Raw genomic sequence first — 18,091 nt, forward strand, 5'->3', positions numbered from 1 at the left:
ACTGTGAATATTAACTTGAGATCTATGTCTCTAAGATGCTCTTAGACTGTTTGTATAAAAAAAGTTATCTGAGGAAATATTAGTCTTCCAAGTGGAAGAAACTGTATAAATGTAGAGAGCAGTTCAGGCTTATTAGGAGGAATCAGGTAAGGAACATCAAGAAACAAAGTTTGAAATAGAGATCATTACACTAGCTTTGGGTTCTGCAACAGACGATTTGTTCATCTGCAACTCGTTTGTTTGTCTTTTTAGTTTACAGGAATTGTACCTGTATTTTGGAAATCTTTTGTGTGTTGGAAATGGTTTAGATGGAAATCCTTGGTGCTTTGTGTTTTTGGAAATACCTTGTGTTTTAGAAATGGTTTGTAATTTGGAAATGTTTAAAATAGAATTCCCCTGAGTCTTAAATGTGTTTTAAGAATGCTGTTTCAACTTAAGTGTGTATCAATGAAAATAAATGAACTATGTTTTAAACTACCTTGTTAGCTGGAAATATCTTCTCCTTGGTAGGGAGGGGGGTACTCATTGCTCAAATAGCGGGTACTGGCAGCTAAATTCGCCACGGAGAATAAACAGGCAAGTCTTTGAAGATTGGGTAGTTACATTACTACCTCCCTTTAGTGAAGGTAGTCATGGCTACTTATACCCAGTAGGGCGTATGGTCTTTGTTTGAGTTTAGAATTTTGCAGTCAGACTTCCCAATACCATCACAGTTAGTGCCCGACCTGGTCACAATATACCAAAGAATTATTTTATAAAGAATTACTACTTAGCAGTAGACCAACTTACAGAGCTCTCAACAAATGCTGTGACACCTGCTGAACTAGTCCTACAAAATGGTTGACTTCTTGGTTTCCAGCAGTTGCACAAGCAAATAACATCGTGGTTTTGCATTAAACTGCAAAAGAGATTCCAAATTCTGTTTTTTTTTGCCTACTCACCAAAATTGTCTATATCTCATTATTGATTCTTTACATCCTGCTCTCAAATTGTTTCTGTACCTATTTTTATGTCGGTAGAATATTTAGCCAAAATATAGTCAGTCCCTTCAGTCAGGTTGTAAATAATTGAGATTACAGCACTGATCTCAGTTACATCTAAGTAGTTGCAGCATAACAACCTGAAAGTAACTCATTTATCCTGACTCTGTGTTCTGTTGATTGGCCAATTCTTTACCAATGCCAGTATATTACTTTCAACATCACACACTCTTACATCAACATCACAAACTGCAAATCTATCCTCTCCTATCAGATTCCTTCTTCTTCAGCCTTTGACCTTTCCTACTCACCTGACTTCACCTATCACTTTCTAGCGATCCTTCTTTCCTTCCCCCCCCCCCCCCCACCACAGCTTTTCATTCTGACATCTTGCCCCTTTCTTCTCAGTCCTGAAGAAGGGTCAGCCTAAAACGTCGACTATTTATTTTTCCCATAGATGCTGCCTGGCCTGCTGGGTTTCTCCAGCATTTTGTGTGTGTCGCTTTGGATTTTCAGCATCTGCAGACATTCTCGTGTTTATGGTCGTGGTGTGCTACCCTTCCTCCTCTTTCATGAGCCATACAGTTTTCCATTCTATCCATCTTCAGTGCTTCTCTTCCATTGTACAGATGAATAGATTTTACCCTCTTGGTAAATATAGTCAGGCATTTCCTGCAATGGCTTGTTACACCTTCTTTGTATTATTTCTACGGGAATTCCCCATGGATCTGTCCTTGCTGATTTCTATTTCTCATCCAAATGCTACTCAGTAACAACATCAAAAGACATGGCATTCCATCATACATATTTGTGGCTAACACTTGCCCAGCCTCTCATTGGCTGTCCTAACCATCCAAATCTTATGTTTTCTTTTCTGATATTCAATCCCAGTAGAACAATAATTTCTTCCAATTGAATTCTGTAATGTCCGAAGCCATTGTTTTTGAAATTGACTACACAGGTTTCCTCATCTGCATCTTAAGCTTAACCCAGATGGCTGCAATCTTGACAATGCAGCCCTCGAACATACATTTGGAGCATCCAGTCCTGAGAATGACCTGATTGAGCTGATGCCCTCCATGAGCTGAAACTCATTCCCAACACTTGTCCTTGTAGCCAAACTACCATCTACCCCCTTGAGCTTGCTGAGTTACTGCACCAGTAATTTAAGATTAAAGTACTCATACTCATTTGCTGATCACTTATTTTTCAACTGCTTATTGTGATCTGATGCAGTCCTATAAACCTCAGAGAACACAACAGTTCTTGCACATTCCCTTCCACCTTTACTCCTCTCCTCGCTCCACCTGCCTCCCTCCTCTCCCCCTCCACCCGCCTCCCTCCTCACCGCCACTCTTTTTCAACCTTTATGATTACATTGTTAACTGTGATTTTAACCAACCTTTATTGGTGCAGTGTCAAATCATTGAAAGTTATATATCTGATCATTTGAACATATAATTTGGGCATGGCATCAAACTAATCATCAACATCATCATCGTTATGTGCAGTGTCACGTAATGTAGGCGATCATGGTCCCATGGCCGTGATTGTTCTTGACAAATTTTTCTACAGAAGTGGTTTGCAATTGCCTTCTGGACAGTGTTTTTACAAGACAGGTGACCCCAGCCATTATCAATACTCTTCAGAGATTTGTCTGCCTGGCGTCACATAACCAGGACTTGTGATATGTACCAGATGCTGATTTGGCAATCTGCCACCTGCTCCCATGGCTTCATGTGACCCTAATCAGGGTGTAAGTGTGTCCTATACACTTATACACTTAAATCTGTGGGCTAGTGGATAGAATGAGTGTGTACACCTCCTTTAGTAGAAACATCTTCACCCTGCCACCTGCAAACAAGTAATGAATCATTTGAAACTGGTACCTACATTCAAGTGCAGGGAATTCACAGACCAGAACCTGCAATTTCACATTAGACAGAGTCCTCTATAAACAGATGTTTCCTTTGCTTCTTGACCTTCTGTGTAAAATTGTGTTACTTTGGTAGCAAGTATACAAAAAATCAGATCTCATAGAAATGTGACAGCAGGAATGAAGTTCATTCATCATCTTTTCCTGGTCTTGGCTCCTTTAATGAGTCATCCATTAATTCTTCCCCCCCCCCCCACCCCAAGTACTTTCTCCAAAATTCTGCAAATATTTTATTTATTGAAAAAAAACAGAGAATAATTTCAATTGAATCTACTTCTACCCCTTCCACTTTGCCTTTCAAAACACAAATGTTTTTCTGTAAAAATGCCATCATCTCCCTTGTGGAGTTGTAATGTTGTACAGCATAGAAACCGGCTGATCAGCCCAACTCATCCATGCCAACTGAGTTGTCTAGTGTGCTAGTTCCATCTGCCCACGTTTGGTTCACTGCTCACTAATCTCTCCTATCCATGTACTTTTGAAGATGGCTTTTAAATGTTGCTAATGTGCTTGCCTCAAATACCATTTCTGGCAGCTTATTGCAAATATGCATCACGCCTTGTGTGAAGATGCTGTCCCTGATGTCCTTTATAAATCTCTTGCCTCTGATTTTAAACTTATGACTTCTTGTTTTCAGCACTCTGAAGCAGACCATATCTTTCACCATATCTGTGTCTCTTATTATCTTATACTGTATATGTCTGTCAGGTCACCATTCAATCTCCCAGGGAATAAAGTCCTAATCTACACAATCTCTCTTTATGATTTGTTAATGATCTTAAATCTGTGTCTTCTGGTTATTTATCCTTCTATTTGTGAGAATAGCTTTTTGTTATTTACTCTAAACAAATCCCTCAACTATAATCAGCTCCATTAAAAAAAAATAACCATTGTATGTGGATATCATGTTGTGCCAAATCATTGGCACTAAATAAAATGTCTGAAGAGAAGGAAATGATAAACTCCCTCAGTATGGCTGCCAATTCTACCTGTGGAGTTTCTGATGTTGTTTGTGTTGTGGATACTAGCTCCTGTCAGAGAGAGAAAAATCAGGTTCTGATTCATATTATAAGAAGGAGCAACTGCCCTGAGAATGGTCCATACTTGGGAAAGTTAATTCAGTAAGAAGCTGGTGAAATTGAATGAAAAGTGACATGTTTTAAGTTCAGGAAGGAAATATCTTTGCTCGGCCAAAGTCTATAAAAAGTTAACCAAGGTTCACATATGTTATCAAATGTTTCAGTGGTGAACAATCACAGAATGAATGCATTGCATAGTATGTCATTGGAAGTTTTATTTGTAGGAGGAATTCATGATGTTTGATGGTGGTGTATGAAGTTGGTAGAACATGGAAATGTTAAGCAAAATACAAACGTGTTCATGAACTTCCTGGCTTCCAAAGCAATCCAGACAGCCCTTTGAGAAATGGTGCTCAGACAAGAACATTGGTCCCTGGAATTTGTCGAGGGTTCTATGTGCTATGAGTACATTGACACAGATCCCACCTCACCTACCACTCAGCTCACCCTACTCCGCCTTGAAATGTCAGAGCCACATGGTATTTCATAAGCCAGCTGCACTAAGGTTTTGCTGTAGGTTTGGTGTTAAACATGTAAAGTGACCCAATCCATTTATACCAGCAAATAGAGCAGAATTAGCGCTGAGTTCAGTTTCAGTCACAGTTTTTAGATTCAAATTACTATCCATTTTGAAGCAAGCCTTTAGTCCAAAAGGGTGAGCTGTGCTTAACAGTAAATTTATATTGATAAAATGAAACGTGTAACTGGTCTCAAAAGGCATTATAGTGAAATGCTGATTTTTCTCCCCAAACTGAGAAGAAATCCAACAATAAATTTGAATTGTGTAACCCCTTGTGTTTTATGTTAGCACTCCAGGAGGATGAATTAATTTAATTTAATTCATTCCATCTCAGCTTGTTACATGTTATCTTTTACATTAATCTTTTGCTGCAAGTGGAAGCATTAATAATTGATTACGCTCCCCTACTGTGCAAATTTAACTACATTCATACCTGAAAGATACTATGTATTCATTGCAATGTCATTATAATTTGGTCCTCAACAAGTTTTAACAGAAGAAACACCATAATTGCTCGGGACTTTTAACAGTGGTTAACACATTGCTTCAGAAACAGCTTCTCCTCATAGAACAGTACAGGCTCTTCAGCCCAATGAGTCCATCCCATCCACATTATCCACCCATTGAGTCCCAATTTCCTACGTTTCGCCATTATCCTTCCAGATCCCTCCCCTCCATCTTCCGACCAAGTGCTCTCTAGTTGGCACCATGGCACCTGCTTCATGGCACCACTTTCAATGGTAGGTTATACCATATACTCACCACTTTCTACGAGGAAAAAGTTGCCCCTCAGACCCTTTTAGATCTTTCCCATTTCACCCTAAACCCATGCCTCCTAGCTAAGGACTCCCCTACCCTTGGGAAAAGTGATATTCAAGAAATCTATATTTTCACATGGTACAAAATTTGTTCGTGTGACTAGTGAGCAAATGAATGTGCAATAATCTAATGGACTCTGGACAGACTAGGAAATGGCACAAATAATGGAAGTTCAAGACTGCCACATAAATCATAAGATATTGGATCAAATTTTAAGTAGGGAAGCAGTGCATATCCATTTTTATTTTAATAGGGCAGTTCATTTGTGATTTATTATCAGTGATCTTTCACCAACAATTTAATTATATTGCAAGAATGACGAGTCAGCATACAGGGAGGAGGTGCAGTGGCTAACGGACTGGTGCCAATATCCTGTCTCTGAATGTGAACAAAACAAAAGAGATGGTTGTTGACTTCATGAGGGCACAAAGCAACCACTCCCCGCTGAACATTGACGGCTCCTCGGTAGAGATTGTTAAGAGCACCAAACTTTTTGGTGTTCACCTGGCGGAGAATCTCACCTGGTCCCTCAACACCAGCACCATAGCAAAGAAAGCCCAGCAGAGTCTCTACTTTCTATGAAGGTTGAGGAAAGTCCATCTCCCACCCCCCATCCTCATCACATTCTATAGGGGTTGTATTGAGAGCATCCTGAGCAGCTGCATCACTGCCTGGTTCGGAAATTGCACCATCTCGGATCGCAAGACCCTGCAGCGGATAGTGAGGTCAGCTGAGAAGATCATTGGGGTCTCTCTTCCCACCATTATAGACACTTACACACACGCTCCATCCGCAAAGCAAACAGCATTATGAAGGACTGCACGCACCCCTCATACAAACTCTTCTCCCTCCTGCTGTCTGGGAAAAGGCATCGAAGCATTTGAAGTAGACTATGTAACAGTTTCTTCCCCCAAGCTATCAGACTCCTCAATACCCAGAGCCTGGACTCACACCAATTTACTGCCCTCTACTGTGCCTATTGTCTTGTTTATTGTAATGACTGCACTGTTTTGTGCACTTTATGTAGTCCTGGGTAGGTCTGTAGTCTAGTGTAGTTTTTTTTCTGTGTTTTTAACGTAGTTCAGTGTAGTTTTTGTACTGTGTCATGTAGCACCATGGTCCTGAAAAACATTGTCTTGTTTTTACTGTGTACTGTACCAGCAGTTATGGTTGAAATGACATTAAAAAGTGACTTGACTTGACTTGATTTGAGCATTGTTCAGCACTATGATAAAGAAACCAGAGAATACACTGGCTCTTGCCTTCAGGGAGGGTTCCAGACTTGGCCCCTGAATGTCTGGTGAAGTTGAGGTAAGGTAGGTGTTGCAAATGTAAAATAAACAAAAGAAATGTGATGTGTGTCACAGAGGGCTGAAGGATGTTGCAGACTTGGGAAAGAGGGAACCCCATAGATGCAATTATTGGCTGAAAATGTGGAATTAAAATTCAATCCATTCAGCACTGGCTCCTGTTACAGCCAGGTGTAATGAGAAAATGAGGGTTGGTGAATTTGGTATCTGAGAGCAAGTATTGATTTGAATTCTGGAGCTGGTTTATTATTGTTGCGTACATCGAGATAGTGTGTAAAGCTTTCCTTTGAATTAGACAGATCATTCCATTATAAATACCCTGATCTCATAAGTAGGAAAATAGAATTCAACATATAGTGTTACAGTTACAAGAAAAAGTGCACTGCAGGTAAACAGATGCATGTCATGACAAGGCAGAGTGAGAGATCAAGACTTCATCTTATAGTACATAAGAGTTCATTCAATTTTCTGATCACAGCAGGCTAAAAGCTGTCTGTGAGTCTGATGATACATGCTTTCAAGCTTTTGCATCTTCTTCCCAACAGGAGGGTGGATCAGAGAGAATGACTGGGGTGGAAGAGGTCATTGATTATGTTTGCTGCTTTCTCAAAGCAGTAGGAACAATACACACAGTCAGTGGAGGAGAGGCTGCTTTGCATGATGGACAGAGCTGTGTTCAGAACTCACTGTGATTTTCTATGGTTTGGTGCAGAGCAGTGCCATACCAAAGTAAATGACACACAGAGAGGCACACACACCTGGAGGAACTCAGCGGGTCAGACGGCATCTATGGAGAGGAATAAAGAGTTGATGTTTCGGACTGGAACCCTTCACTGGACCCTAATGAAGGATCTCAGCCCAAAATGTTGACTCTTTATTCCTCTGTAAAGATGCTGTCTGACCTATTGAATTCCTCCAGTATTCTGCGAGTGTTATTATTTGCAGTATGTTTTCTGTTTAAGGGTAGCCATGCCAAGCTGTGATGCATCAAGGCAGGATATTTTCTGTAAAAATTCACATGGGATGTGTTGAATTTCTTTAGCGTTATTAGGAAGTTGAGGTGCTGGTGTGCTTTCTCAGTCATAGTTTCTACGTGGCTGGACCAGGACAAATTGCTGATGATATTTACATCCAGGAACTTGAAGCACTCGGCCATTTCCACCTCAGCATCATTGATACAGAAGGGTGAGGGTAGGATTGGAATTTTGAGCATGGTGGTTTTGAAGACATGGATGCTGGGCTATGATAAGGGTAACGGAGGCATGTAATGTACTGAAGGTGGAAAGCAGTTTTGGTGATGCACACCGTTTGGGTTCTCTGGCCAGTTAAGACCAAATGGAACACTGAGAATGTCCAGCAGTGCTTTCATGTCAAGGAAGCTGCCGGACAGAGAGCAGGAATCAAACACCCAGGCATTGTAGTTTTTGGTGATTGTCAAGCGTGATATCTTTGGACCTGTCATTGTGTTAAAGCAAAGTCCACGTAAGTCATCAATTGGCTGCTATTAAGCTGGCAGTTGGTGAACACGAATTTACCTTAGTGCAGGGACTTGCAGTTAGGGCTGGGGTCAGAAAGATAAAACCAAATGTCAACAACATATTTATGGTGCTATTTCTTCATCGAATATCAAAGCAACATTAATAGAGTTATACGAGAGTGATGTAGCACAAAGGATTAAGCCCTTTTGTCCACAAAGTCCGCACTTCCCATTTACATTAAATCCATGTTAACCCCATTTTATCCCCTCCTCAACACACATTTTCAACTCCCCTGAGATCCTACCACTCATCTACACACTAGGGCCTGTTTACAGTGACCAATTAACCTTAAAACCTGAACATCTTTGGGATGTGAGAGGAAACTGGAGCAGCTAGAGGAAACTCACCCCATGCAAACACCAGACAGACAGTGCTTAAGGTCAGACGGATTGATCCCAGGTTGTTGGTCCTTTGTGACTGGAGCTCTACCAGCTGTGCCACCATACCATTTTTGTAAAGTAACATTCACATGTCCATTCAAAGGCTTTCAGTACTGAATATGCCTAATCTTTAAGCAGGCATTATTAATGTTAAGATAAAGAGTAATTTTTCTGGATTTAAACATCTTAGCCTGTAATTTTACAATGCCATCCACTGGCTGCTTAATAATATTTAAGTGACAAGGAGAGCACTTTGGTATGAATATGAGGAAGAATGAAAGATAATTTAGTAGACGTGATTGATTAACTGTTCAAATTAGGCACCCTGAGGTTTAGATTTTCTCTTGATCTTCATCAAAATGAATTTTCCCATATTTAGTACAATGATATGTTTTTGTTGATTTCTTAGTTCTTCATCAGGTTTGTGAACCTGACATGAAGAACTCACAATTAACGACAATATCGGAAAAGATTAACTTCCTCTGAAATATGTGCCATTTTTATCTGATTATATTTGCATAGGATATGGTAAGTTTCAAGTCATCAGACATGCATGTATTATAAACTGAAAGGTCTACTGTACCTTGGCTGTTTACTTAGCTCCTGTCTTCCAGGTCTTCAGTACTTGGCTGAATGCCTAGATTCCTTTAGCTCTTTGTACCAATGATGAAACTCAATGGAATAGACTTCAACCTTTTTGTATTAGGTGTTCATGTTCTGCCTGCTGTACATATTCTAATTTCTAACTGTGTTTTTTCATTATTATTGTTATAATACAGTTCAGATAAAACAATAAACAATCATTTCTCCTAATAGCTATAGCTTTGGAACAAGTGTGAATTTAGATGTAATTCAAAGACTCATTTCTGTTTATATTCTAATACTTTTGAGATGGCCTAATGGCCGAGGATAAGAATGACCTTGTGTAGCACTCTTTGGAGCATCGCAGTTGATTTAGTCTATTAATAGAAGTGCTCTTGTGTTCAGCCAAGGTGTCATGCATAGGGTGAGAAACATTGTCCAGAATTGCCAGGATTTTCCGTATGGTCCTTTATTCTACCACAGCCTCCAGTGTGTCCAGTTTGACTCCTTTAACAGAGCCAGCCTTTCTAATCAGTTTATTAAGCCTATTGGCATCCCCCATGTTGATGCCATTGCCACAGCATACGACTGCATGGAAGATTGTACTAGCGACGATAGACTGGCAGATCATGTGAAGGAGAGGTCTGCATACTCCCAAGGACCTCAGTCTCCTGAGGAAGTAGTGGTGACCCTTCTTGAACTCAGTCTCTGTGTTGGTGCCCCACTCAAGTCTGTTGTCCAGGTGCACCCACAGGTAACCCCAGGAGGTACAGAAGCCTGAAGGCACACACTCAGCGATTCAGGAGCAGCTTATTCTGCTCTGCCATCTGATTTCTAAAATGGACATTGACCCCATGAACACTACCTCACTACTTTTTTATTTCTGTTACTTTTTACTACTTATTTTAATGTAATTATTTAATAGACACATATATACTTAATGTAACTCTAGTGTTTTTTTTCTATATTTATTTAGCGTGTATTGCATTGTACTGCTGCAGTAAAGTTAACACACTTCATAACATATCCTGATGATATTAAATCTGATTCTGATCTGCTTGCAAGACTTCACGCAAGACTCCCAGAAGGTTAATTCACAGGTTGAATCTGTGGTAAAGAAGTCAAATGCAATGTTTGCATTGATTTCAAGTAGAATAGAACATTAAAAACAAGGAGATAATGCTGAAGCGTTATAAGACACTGGTCAGGCTGCACTTAGAGTATTATCAACAGTTTTGGGCTCCTTATCTCAGAAAGGATGTACTGCCATCAGAGAAAGTTCAGAGGAGGTTCATGAGGATGATTCCGGAAATGAAGGGGTTAACATGTATGGAGTGTTTGGGAGCTTTGGGCCTGTACTCACTGGAGTTTAGAAGAGTGTTCTTGGGATCTCGTTGAAAACTACCAAGTGTTGAAAGGATTAGATAGGGTGAATGTGGAAAGGATGTTTCCTATGGGGGGGGGGGGGTATCCAGCACTAGAGGGCACAGCCTCAAAATCGAGGGGCGATTTTAGAACAGAAGTAAGGGTGAATTTTTTGGCCAAAGAGTAGTGAATCTGTGGAGTGCTCTGCCACAAACTGCAGTGAAGGCCAAGTCTGTGGTATATTTAAAGCAGAAGTTGATAGATTCTTGATTGGTCAGGGCATCAAGGGATATGATGAGGGGCAGGTGCATGGGGTTGAATGGGATCCATGATCAGCCATGATGAAATGCTAGAGCAGACTCGATGGGCTGAATAGCCTTATTCTGCTCCTATGCCTTATGGTATTTTCATTACTGTGTTTATCTTACTGTATTTTCTGTATTTAAAGTTAAATCTGTAACTTTAAAAATTAATTAAGGAAACAAACTTGTAATATTTCATATTGGGCCTAACTTGATGGTTTTGGTTCACAGAGCATTAGTGAGATAAAATTGAACAGGTCAAAATTTACAGAACTGATTGGATGATAAATGACAAATGAAATTATTTCAAGGAAGAATCTGTGAATGCCTTCATACTGGGTGTAGGTACCTTACTGATCATTGCAATCGCAGACTAATCCAAGGCTTAATACCAATCATATTGGCCTAAGAACTGATGCTTTTAAATTAAATTGGATCTATTTGTAGTGGATCGGACAACTCGCCTGAACTTGACACCTTCTAGCACATCATGCAACTTGTTCCAGCAAGACACTGTAACACAAGTATGTTAATCTAGAGCTTTGTTTTTTCAGATTCGACCAGTTGTTCACAGCCGAATTATCGTTTCTGCACGATGGAAGAAATACAATTATGAACCATATACCATCAAGTAAGTACATTTTTGGAATATTTGCCCTTTTATAAAAATAGTGAGGGGCACTTGAAGCATGGCAATTTAGGCAATAGCCTGTTATATTTTGGTTTACAGCCTGATAAACCCACCATGTGTTGGAATTCTAATGTGAAGGAAAGGTTACTTTGCTTTTAAGATTCAATGCTTAATGTAAGAACAGATGACAAATATATTGTAGGCATCATGACTGGAAGTACAATCATGTTTTAAATGTACAGTTGTGAAACATCGTGAATATTGAAATGATACAATGTCAAAGCAGAACGGCAGCCCGTGTTCCACTGAAACACATGGTTTCCTGTTTATAAAGGTGCTTCATGGATTCAATTAATTTAATTTGTGCTCTGCCTGCAGTAACATTCATTTTGATTAACTTCCTAAACAAATTACAGGTGGATAGATAACCCCCAGGTATGAACAAAATTAATTATAAAATTTATTTATTCATGAAGTAAAAACAGTGAATGCTGGAAATGCTCAACATGCCAAAGAGCCATTCATGAAATGAGAAACAGAATTATCATTTTAGGTCATAGAACCGGGAAAGGGCGAAAACAGGTTAGTTTCACCTAACTTGAACTTCAAGCTAACTTGTTTACTATCTTTCCCAGTTCTGATGAAGGATCTTTGACCTGTTTCTCTTTTTTCAGGTCCTGCAGAGTGTTCCCGGCATTCTTGTTTTACATTTCTGACATCTTGCATTTGCAGATTTTTGATTTTCACTAATTATTTATTCATGGATACGTTAGTCATTACCTCCAACCGTAATTAACTCGCCGAAAGGTTGTGTTCCAGGAATGCACAATAGACCTGATTTTGAAATGTCCCGCTCTCTTTGTTGATCACTGTGCATTTGGCTTTCTGTGGAGAGTAATCCATTTGCATGCATTTCCAAGCCAAATTGCACAGACTTAACCAGGCACTTCTGCTTAAGAATTGCTTTGTACATCTGACAGAACTTCCAGCCAATTGTATGTCAGGTGGCATCATTTACATTCCAAAACTCCTTTTGGAATCTGTGTTGTCTATTGTCACCAGTTCAGACAGATGCCCCGCTGAAATAAGTGTTGTGGTTTACCATGCTCCCCACCTCGCAAACCCTTACTCAGTGGTGTCACAACCTCCTCCAAATGTGTGAATAGCTCAGAACCTGAACCCCAATTCAGCCCAAATCTCCTAGACCCAGCACCCAAGACCTACATCACAATCAGCCCAGGGTTCTAAACTCTTCCCAAATGCTGACTGGCATCCTAGCGCCTCCATGAAACCATGTATGATTTCTTTCAAACTATTCAATGGCAGGGTGTCATCATAGCATCTTATGACACAGTACTATCATATCATCTTAAGGCACTGACCTTTCATACTTAGCTATGGTAGGATATTCTCAGTTTGCAAAATATTGTCATATCCTGTGCCACAGTAACATCAGACTAACTTAATGCACAGCACTATAACATTCTCGGGCATGGTACATCATACCATATTAGGGAAAGTACCATCATAAAATTCTACTACCATATTCCATCTGCCACTTCTTTGCACATTCTCCCAATCTGTCTAAGTTCTTCTGCAGATACCCTGCTTCCTCAACACTACCTGCCCCTCCACCTATCTTTGTATCGTCTGCAAACTAGCACAAAGTTATCAATTCTTTCATCCAAATCATTGACATATTATGTGTAAAGAAGCAGTTAAAACACTGCCACTGTGTCACACCACTAGTCACTGGCAACCAAACAGAAAAGGCTTTCTTTATTCCCACTATGCCTCCTGCCAGTCAGCCAATCTTCTATCCATACTAGTACCTTTCTTGTAATACAATGGGCTCTTATCTTGTTGAGCAGCCTCATGTGTGGCACCTTGTCAAAGGCCTTCTGAAAATCCAAATAAACAACATCCACTTCTCTCCTTTGTCTATCCTGCCTGTTATTTCCTGAGAATTGCAACCAATGTGTCAGGCAAGATTTCCCCTTTAGAAAACTATGCTGACTTTGGCCTATTTTGTCACATCACTCCAACTGTGTGAAACCTTATCCTTAATAATAGACTCCAGCATCTTTCCAACCACTGAAGTCAGGGTAACTGGCCTATAATTTCCTTTCTTCTGCCTCCCTCTCTTCCTAAAGAGTGGGGTGCCATTTCAATTTTCCAGTCCTCTGGAACATTTCAGAATCTAGTGACTCTTGTAAGATCATTACTAATGCCTGCACAATTTCTTCAGCTACTTCTTTCAGCAACCTGTGGTGTTCATTTGTTCCAGGTGACTTATCTACCCTCAGACTTTTCAGTGTCCCAAACACTTTCTGCTTAGTAATAGCTCTGCCCACTGACACTCACATTTTGGGCATTCTGCTAGTGTTTTCTACTGTGAAGGCTGACGCAAAATACTTTAAGTCTTTGTTCCACATTTCTACCTTTCCAGTAACATTTTCCAGCGGTCTGATATATATTCTCATCTCTTTTACTCTCCATATATCTGAAAAAATGTTTTGTATCCTCTTTTAAATTATTTGCTATCTTACCTTCATTATTTCATCTGTTCTCTATGGCTTTTTCAGTTGCCCTCTGTAGGTTTTTAAAATCTTACCAATCCTCTAATTTCCCCCTAATTTTTGTGATGTTGTATGCCCTCTCTTTTGCTTTTATGCACTTTTGACTTCTCTTGTCAGCCACAGTTGCCTCATTTTCCCTTTAGAATACTTCTTCATTTTTGAGGTTTATCTTTCCTGTGCCTTCTGAATTGCTCCCAGAAACTCCAGCCATTGCTGTTCTGCCGTCATCCCTGCTGGTGTCCCCTTCCAATCAACTTTGGACAGCTCCGGTTTCACACCTCTGTAAGTACCTTTACTCCACTGTAATATCGATGCATCTGACTTTTGTATCTCCTTCTCAAACTGCAGGGTGAATTCTATCATATTAACATCACTGTCTCTTAAGCTCTCTAATCAAATCTGGTTCATTATACAACAGCAAATCCAGAATTGCCTTCCCATAGTGGGCTCAACCGCAAGATGCCCTAAAAAGCCATCTCTTTGGCATACTACAAATTCCCTATTTTGGGATGCAGCACCAACCTGCTTTTCCCAATCTACCTGCATATTGAAATTCACCATGACTGTTGCAAAATTCCTCCTTTTTACATGCCTTTTCTCTCTCCCATTGTAACTTTTAGCCCACATCCTAGCTACTCTTTAGAGGCCTGTATATAACTCCCAACAGGGTCTTTATAACCTTGTAGTTTCTTAACTCTGCCTACAAGGATTCTATGTCTTCTGATCCTCTGTCAGCTCTTTCTAAGGATTGGATTTATTTATTCACCAAGAGAGCCACCCACCCCCTTTGCCCACAAACTTGTCCATTTAATACAATATTGTACCCTTGGAGGTTGTGCCCACAACATCATACCTGCCAATACCTAACTGCACTACGAGATCATCTACCTTATTCCAAATAACTGACTGCATTCTAATACCTTCAGTACAGTACTCTTCACCCTTTTTGATTTTTGCCTCCTGTTACACTTTAGCTCACCCCACTGACTGCAATTTTGCCCTATCATCTGCCTGTCCTTCTTTACAGTCTCCCTACACACTGCATCTAGTTGTATACCAACTGCTCCATCCACAGCCCTATTAGGCTGGTTCCTGTCCCCCTACCAAATTAGTTTAACAGGAACTAGAACTTGGCTAGTGAGGCTTTAATGGGTAGAGTTGATGAAAAAGAAATGGACGCCCATGTTAATAGGATTATATGATAGACTATCCAACAGTCCGCCGGATTTTGAGAATCAGATTTGAAAAAAGTTCTTAGACTGTTGCAAGAAACATAAAGTTGTGATTTTTAACTTTCCACATATTGACTGGGATTCCCATATAGTAAAAGGGCTGGATGGGAAAGAGTTTATCAAGTGTGTTCAGGAAAGCTTCCTTAATCAGTACACAGAAGTCCCCACTAGAAAGAGTGAGATACTAGATCGCCTGTTAGGAAATAAGACAGGGCAGGTGACGTAAGTTTTTGTAGGGAAAGTAATATTGAACCAAGAAAACACTGACTGCGAATAAGTATATTAATCATCTATTTACAAACTAAAAATTCAACCAAACATTCATGTTTCCCAAGTTACAGAAAATACAAAGTTGAATATTCAACAAACATGCTTAGTTAAAAGCATGTACAGAGCATACCTTCCCACACATGCTCTCTATATATCCAGGATATTTGAATCTGGACACCAGGCTGCTAGCCAATGGGAAAAGCGGCCACAGTTTCTAAACTAACCAATCACAACAGAAGTGTCTTCCGACAAGCAGAATAAGCCACGCACCCAGAGGACAGGGAACACTTTGTGCCTAGTGATCATAATGCCTTCAGTTTCAAGGTAATTATTGAAAACGATAGGTCTGGTCCTCGAGTTGAGCTTCTAATTTGGAGAAAGACTAATTCTGATAGTTATCAGAGCAGGTCTGGCAAGTGTGGATTGAGATAGATTGTTTTCTGGCAAAAGTGTAGTTGGTAAGAGGGAGGCCTTCAAAAATGAAATTTTGAGTGCACTAAGTTCCTATGTTTCTGTTAGAATAAACGGCAGGGATAACAAGCTTATGGAATGGTATTTGAGAGGTTTTGAAGCCCTGGATAAGAAAAAGAGGTGGTACATAGCAGGATAGGATGAGGAACAAATGGAGCTACCTGAGAAGGATAAGAATTGCAAGAGAATACATAAGAAGGAAATCAGGCAGGCTAAAAAAGTCATGAGTTTGCCCTAGTAGACAAGGTGAAGGAGAATCCTAAGGGGTTTCTACAAATATGTTAAGAGATATTAAGAGCAAAAGGAGAGCAAGCAATAAAATGGTCTCCTGGAAGATAATCTATGAGCAGAACTGAAAGAGATGGGGGAGATTGTAAATGGATTTTTTGCATCTGTATCCACTTGGAAGACAGACAGCAATCTATTGTGAAGCAATGCAGCGAGGTTATGGACCTTGTACAGAGAAGGATGTATTTGCTTTCTTGAAACAAATTTTATCTGGATAAATCCCCAGGGTCTGACAAGGTGTTGCCTTGGTCCCTATGAGAGTTGAGTACAGAAATTTCAGGGATGTTTAGACATCTCTTACCATAAGTGAGGTGCCGTAGAATTTGAGAATAGCTAATGATGTTGTGTTGTTTAAAAAAGGCTCTAAATATAAGCCAGGAAATTATGGGCTGGTGAGCCTGATGTCAGTAGTAGGAAAATTATTGGAAGGCATTCTAAAGGACTGTATATATAAGTATTTGGGTAGACAGGGGCTGATCAGAGATAGTCAGCATAGCTCTGTGCATGGTAATTCATGTCTTATCAAACTTATAGAATTTTTTCAAAGAAATTACGATGAAGGCAAGGCAGTGGATGAATAAGCTATTCTGGGGCTTCCAGCTGGGCACAGGTATCGATTATAACCAATGTTTAGATGATAAACTCTACCATCTTCTTCAAGGATGATGCCTGAATATGTCTAGTCCGGTGGTATTTATAACCCCATAGCCTGTTCCTCCTGTAGGCAGTGGATATAGTCTACATGGACTTTAGCAAAGCCTTTAACAAGTTTCCATATGGGAGCTTGGTCAAGATGGTTCAGTTGCTTGGCATTCAAGATGAGATATCAAATTAGATTAGACATTGGCCTTGAGGAAGGTTCAAAGGGTGGAGAGTAGTAGATGGTTGTCTCTGACTAGAGGCCTGTGACTAGTAGTGTGCCACAGGGATCGGTGCTGGGTCCATTGTTTATCATCTATATCAACGATCTGGATTATAATGTGGTATACTGGATCAGAAAATTTGTGGATGACACTAAGACTGGGGGTGTAGTGAACAGTGAGGAAGACTATCGAAACTTGAAGCAGGATCTGGACAAGTGGAGGAAAAATGGGCTTGAAAAATGGCAAATGGAAATGCAGACAAGTGTGAGGTGTTGCACTTTGCCAAAGGCCAGCTTCCCTCGTTTGCCACAGGCCAGCTTCCTTCATTTGGTGGTGAGACAGGCAATGAGGCAGCAGTGTCGCCTTGGTTGTGGTGAGGACTAGGCCTCAATCCCCATGCTTGTACTGTAGTGTGGCGTCTGGGCTTGGTTGGGGGTGGGGGGCTGGCCTCCTCTGTCAGTGCTGGATCAGTGGAATTACAGGCTGGAAACCATCAATTTGTGGGATGTCACTCAGGGACTTGGTCTAAAAATGTGTTTTCTTAAAAAAATGACTATGTTCTTTTCTTTCACCCCTTTCTCATTATTTGAATGTGCACATATGTTTTGGCGCCTTGGCCCCAGAGGAGTGTTGTCTCATTTGGCTATATCCATGCATGATGTGAATGACAATTAAACTTGATTTGATTTGGAAGGACCAACCAGAGTAGTTCTTACACCATGAGCTTTAGGGCACTGAGTACTGTTGTAGAACAGAGAGATCGGAATACAGTTTCATGATTCCCTGAAAGTGGCATTACAGGTGCACTGCAAGGCTGTGTGCTTAGCTCTCTGCTCTACTCAGTTTACACCTAGACTGTGTGGCGAAGCACACTACCAAAGCCATCGTCCAGTTTGCTGATGACACCACTGCTGTCGGCCATATCAAAGGTAGTGATGAATCAGCA

General features: G+C 40.3%; 1 protein-coding gene across 14 annotated transcripts in view; it reads left to right on the forward strand.

Moving 5' to 3' along the window:
• Window positions 1-18,091, forward strand: part of LOC140733465 (doublecortin domain-containing protein 2) — a 155,666-nt gene that overhangs the window by 16,308 nt on the left and 121,267 nt on the right. For all 14 annotated transcript variants that reach the window (XM_073056841.1, XM_073056840.1, XM_073056830.1 and 11 more), the window contains one exon: window positions 11,366-11,442. In XM_073056841.1, the coding sequence (XP_072912942.1) occupies window positions 11,366-11,442 (77 nt within the window). The remainder of the gene's footprint in view (window positions 1-11,365; window positions 11,443-18,091) is intronic.

Source organism: Hemitrygon akajei, chromosome 9, assembly GCF_048418815.1.
Source record: "Hemitrygon akajei chromosome 9, sHemAka1.3, whole genome shotgun sequence".
Lineage (NCBI taxonomy): Eukaryota > Metazoa > Chordata > Chondrichthyes > Myliobatiformes > Dasyatidae > Hemitrygon > Hemitrygon akajei.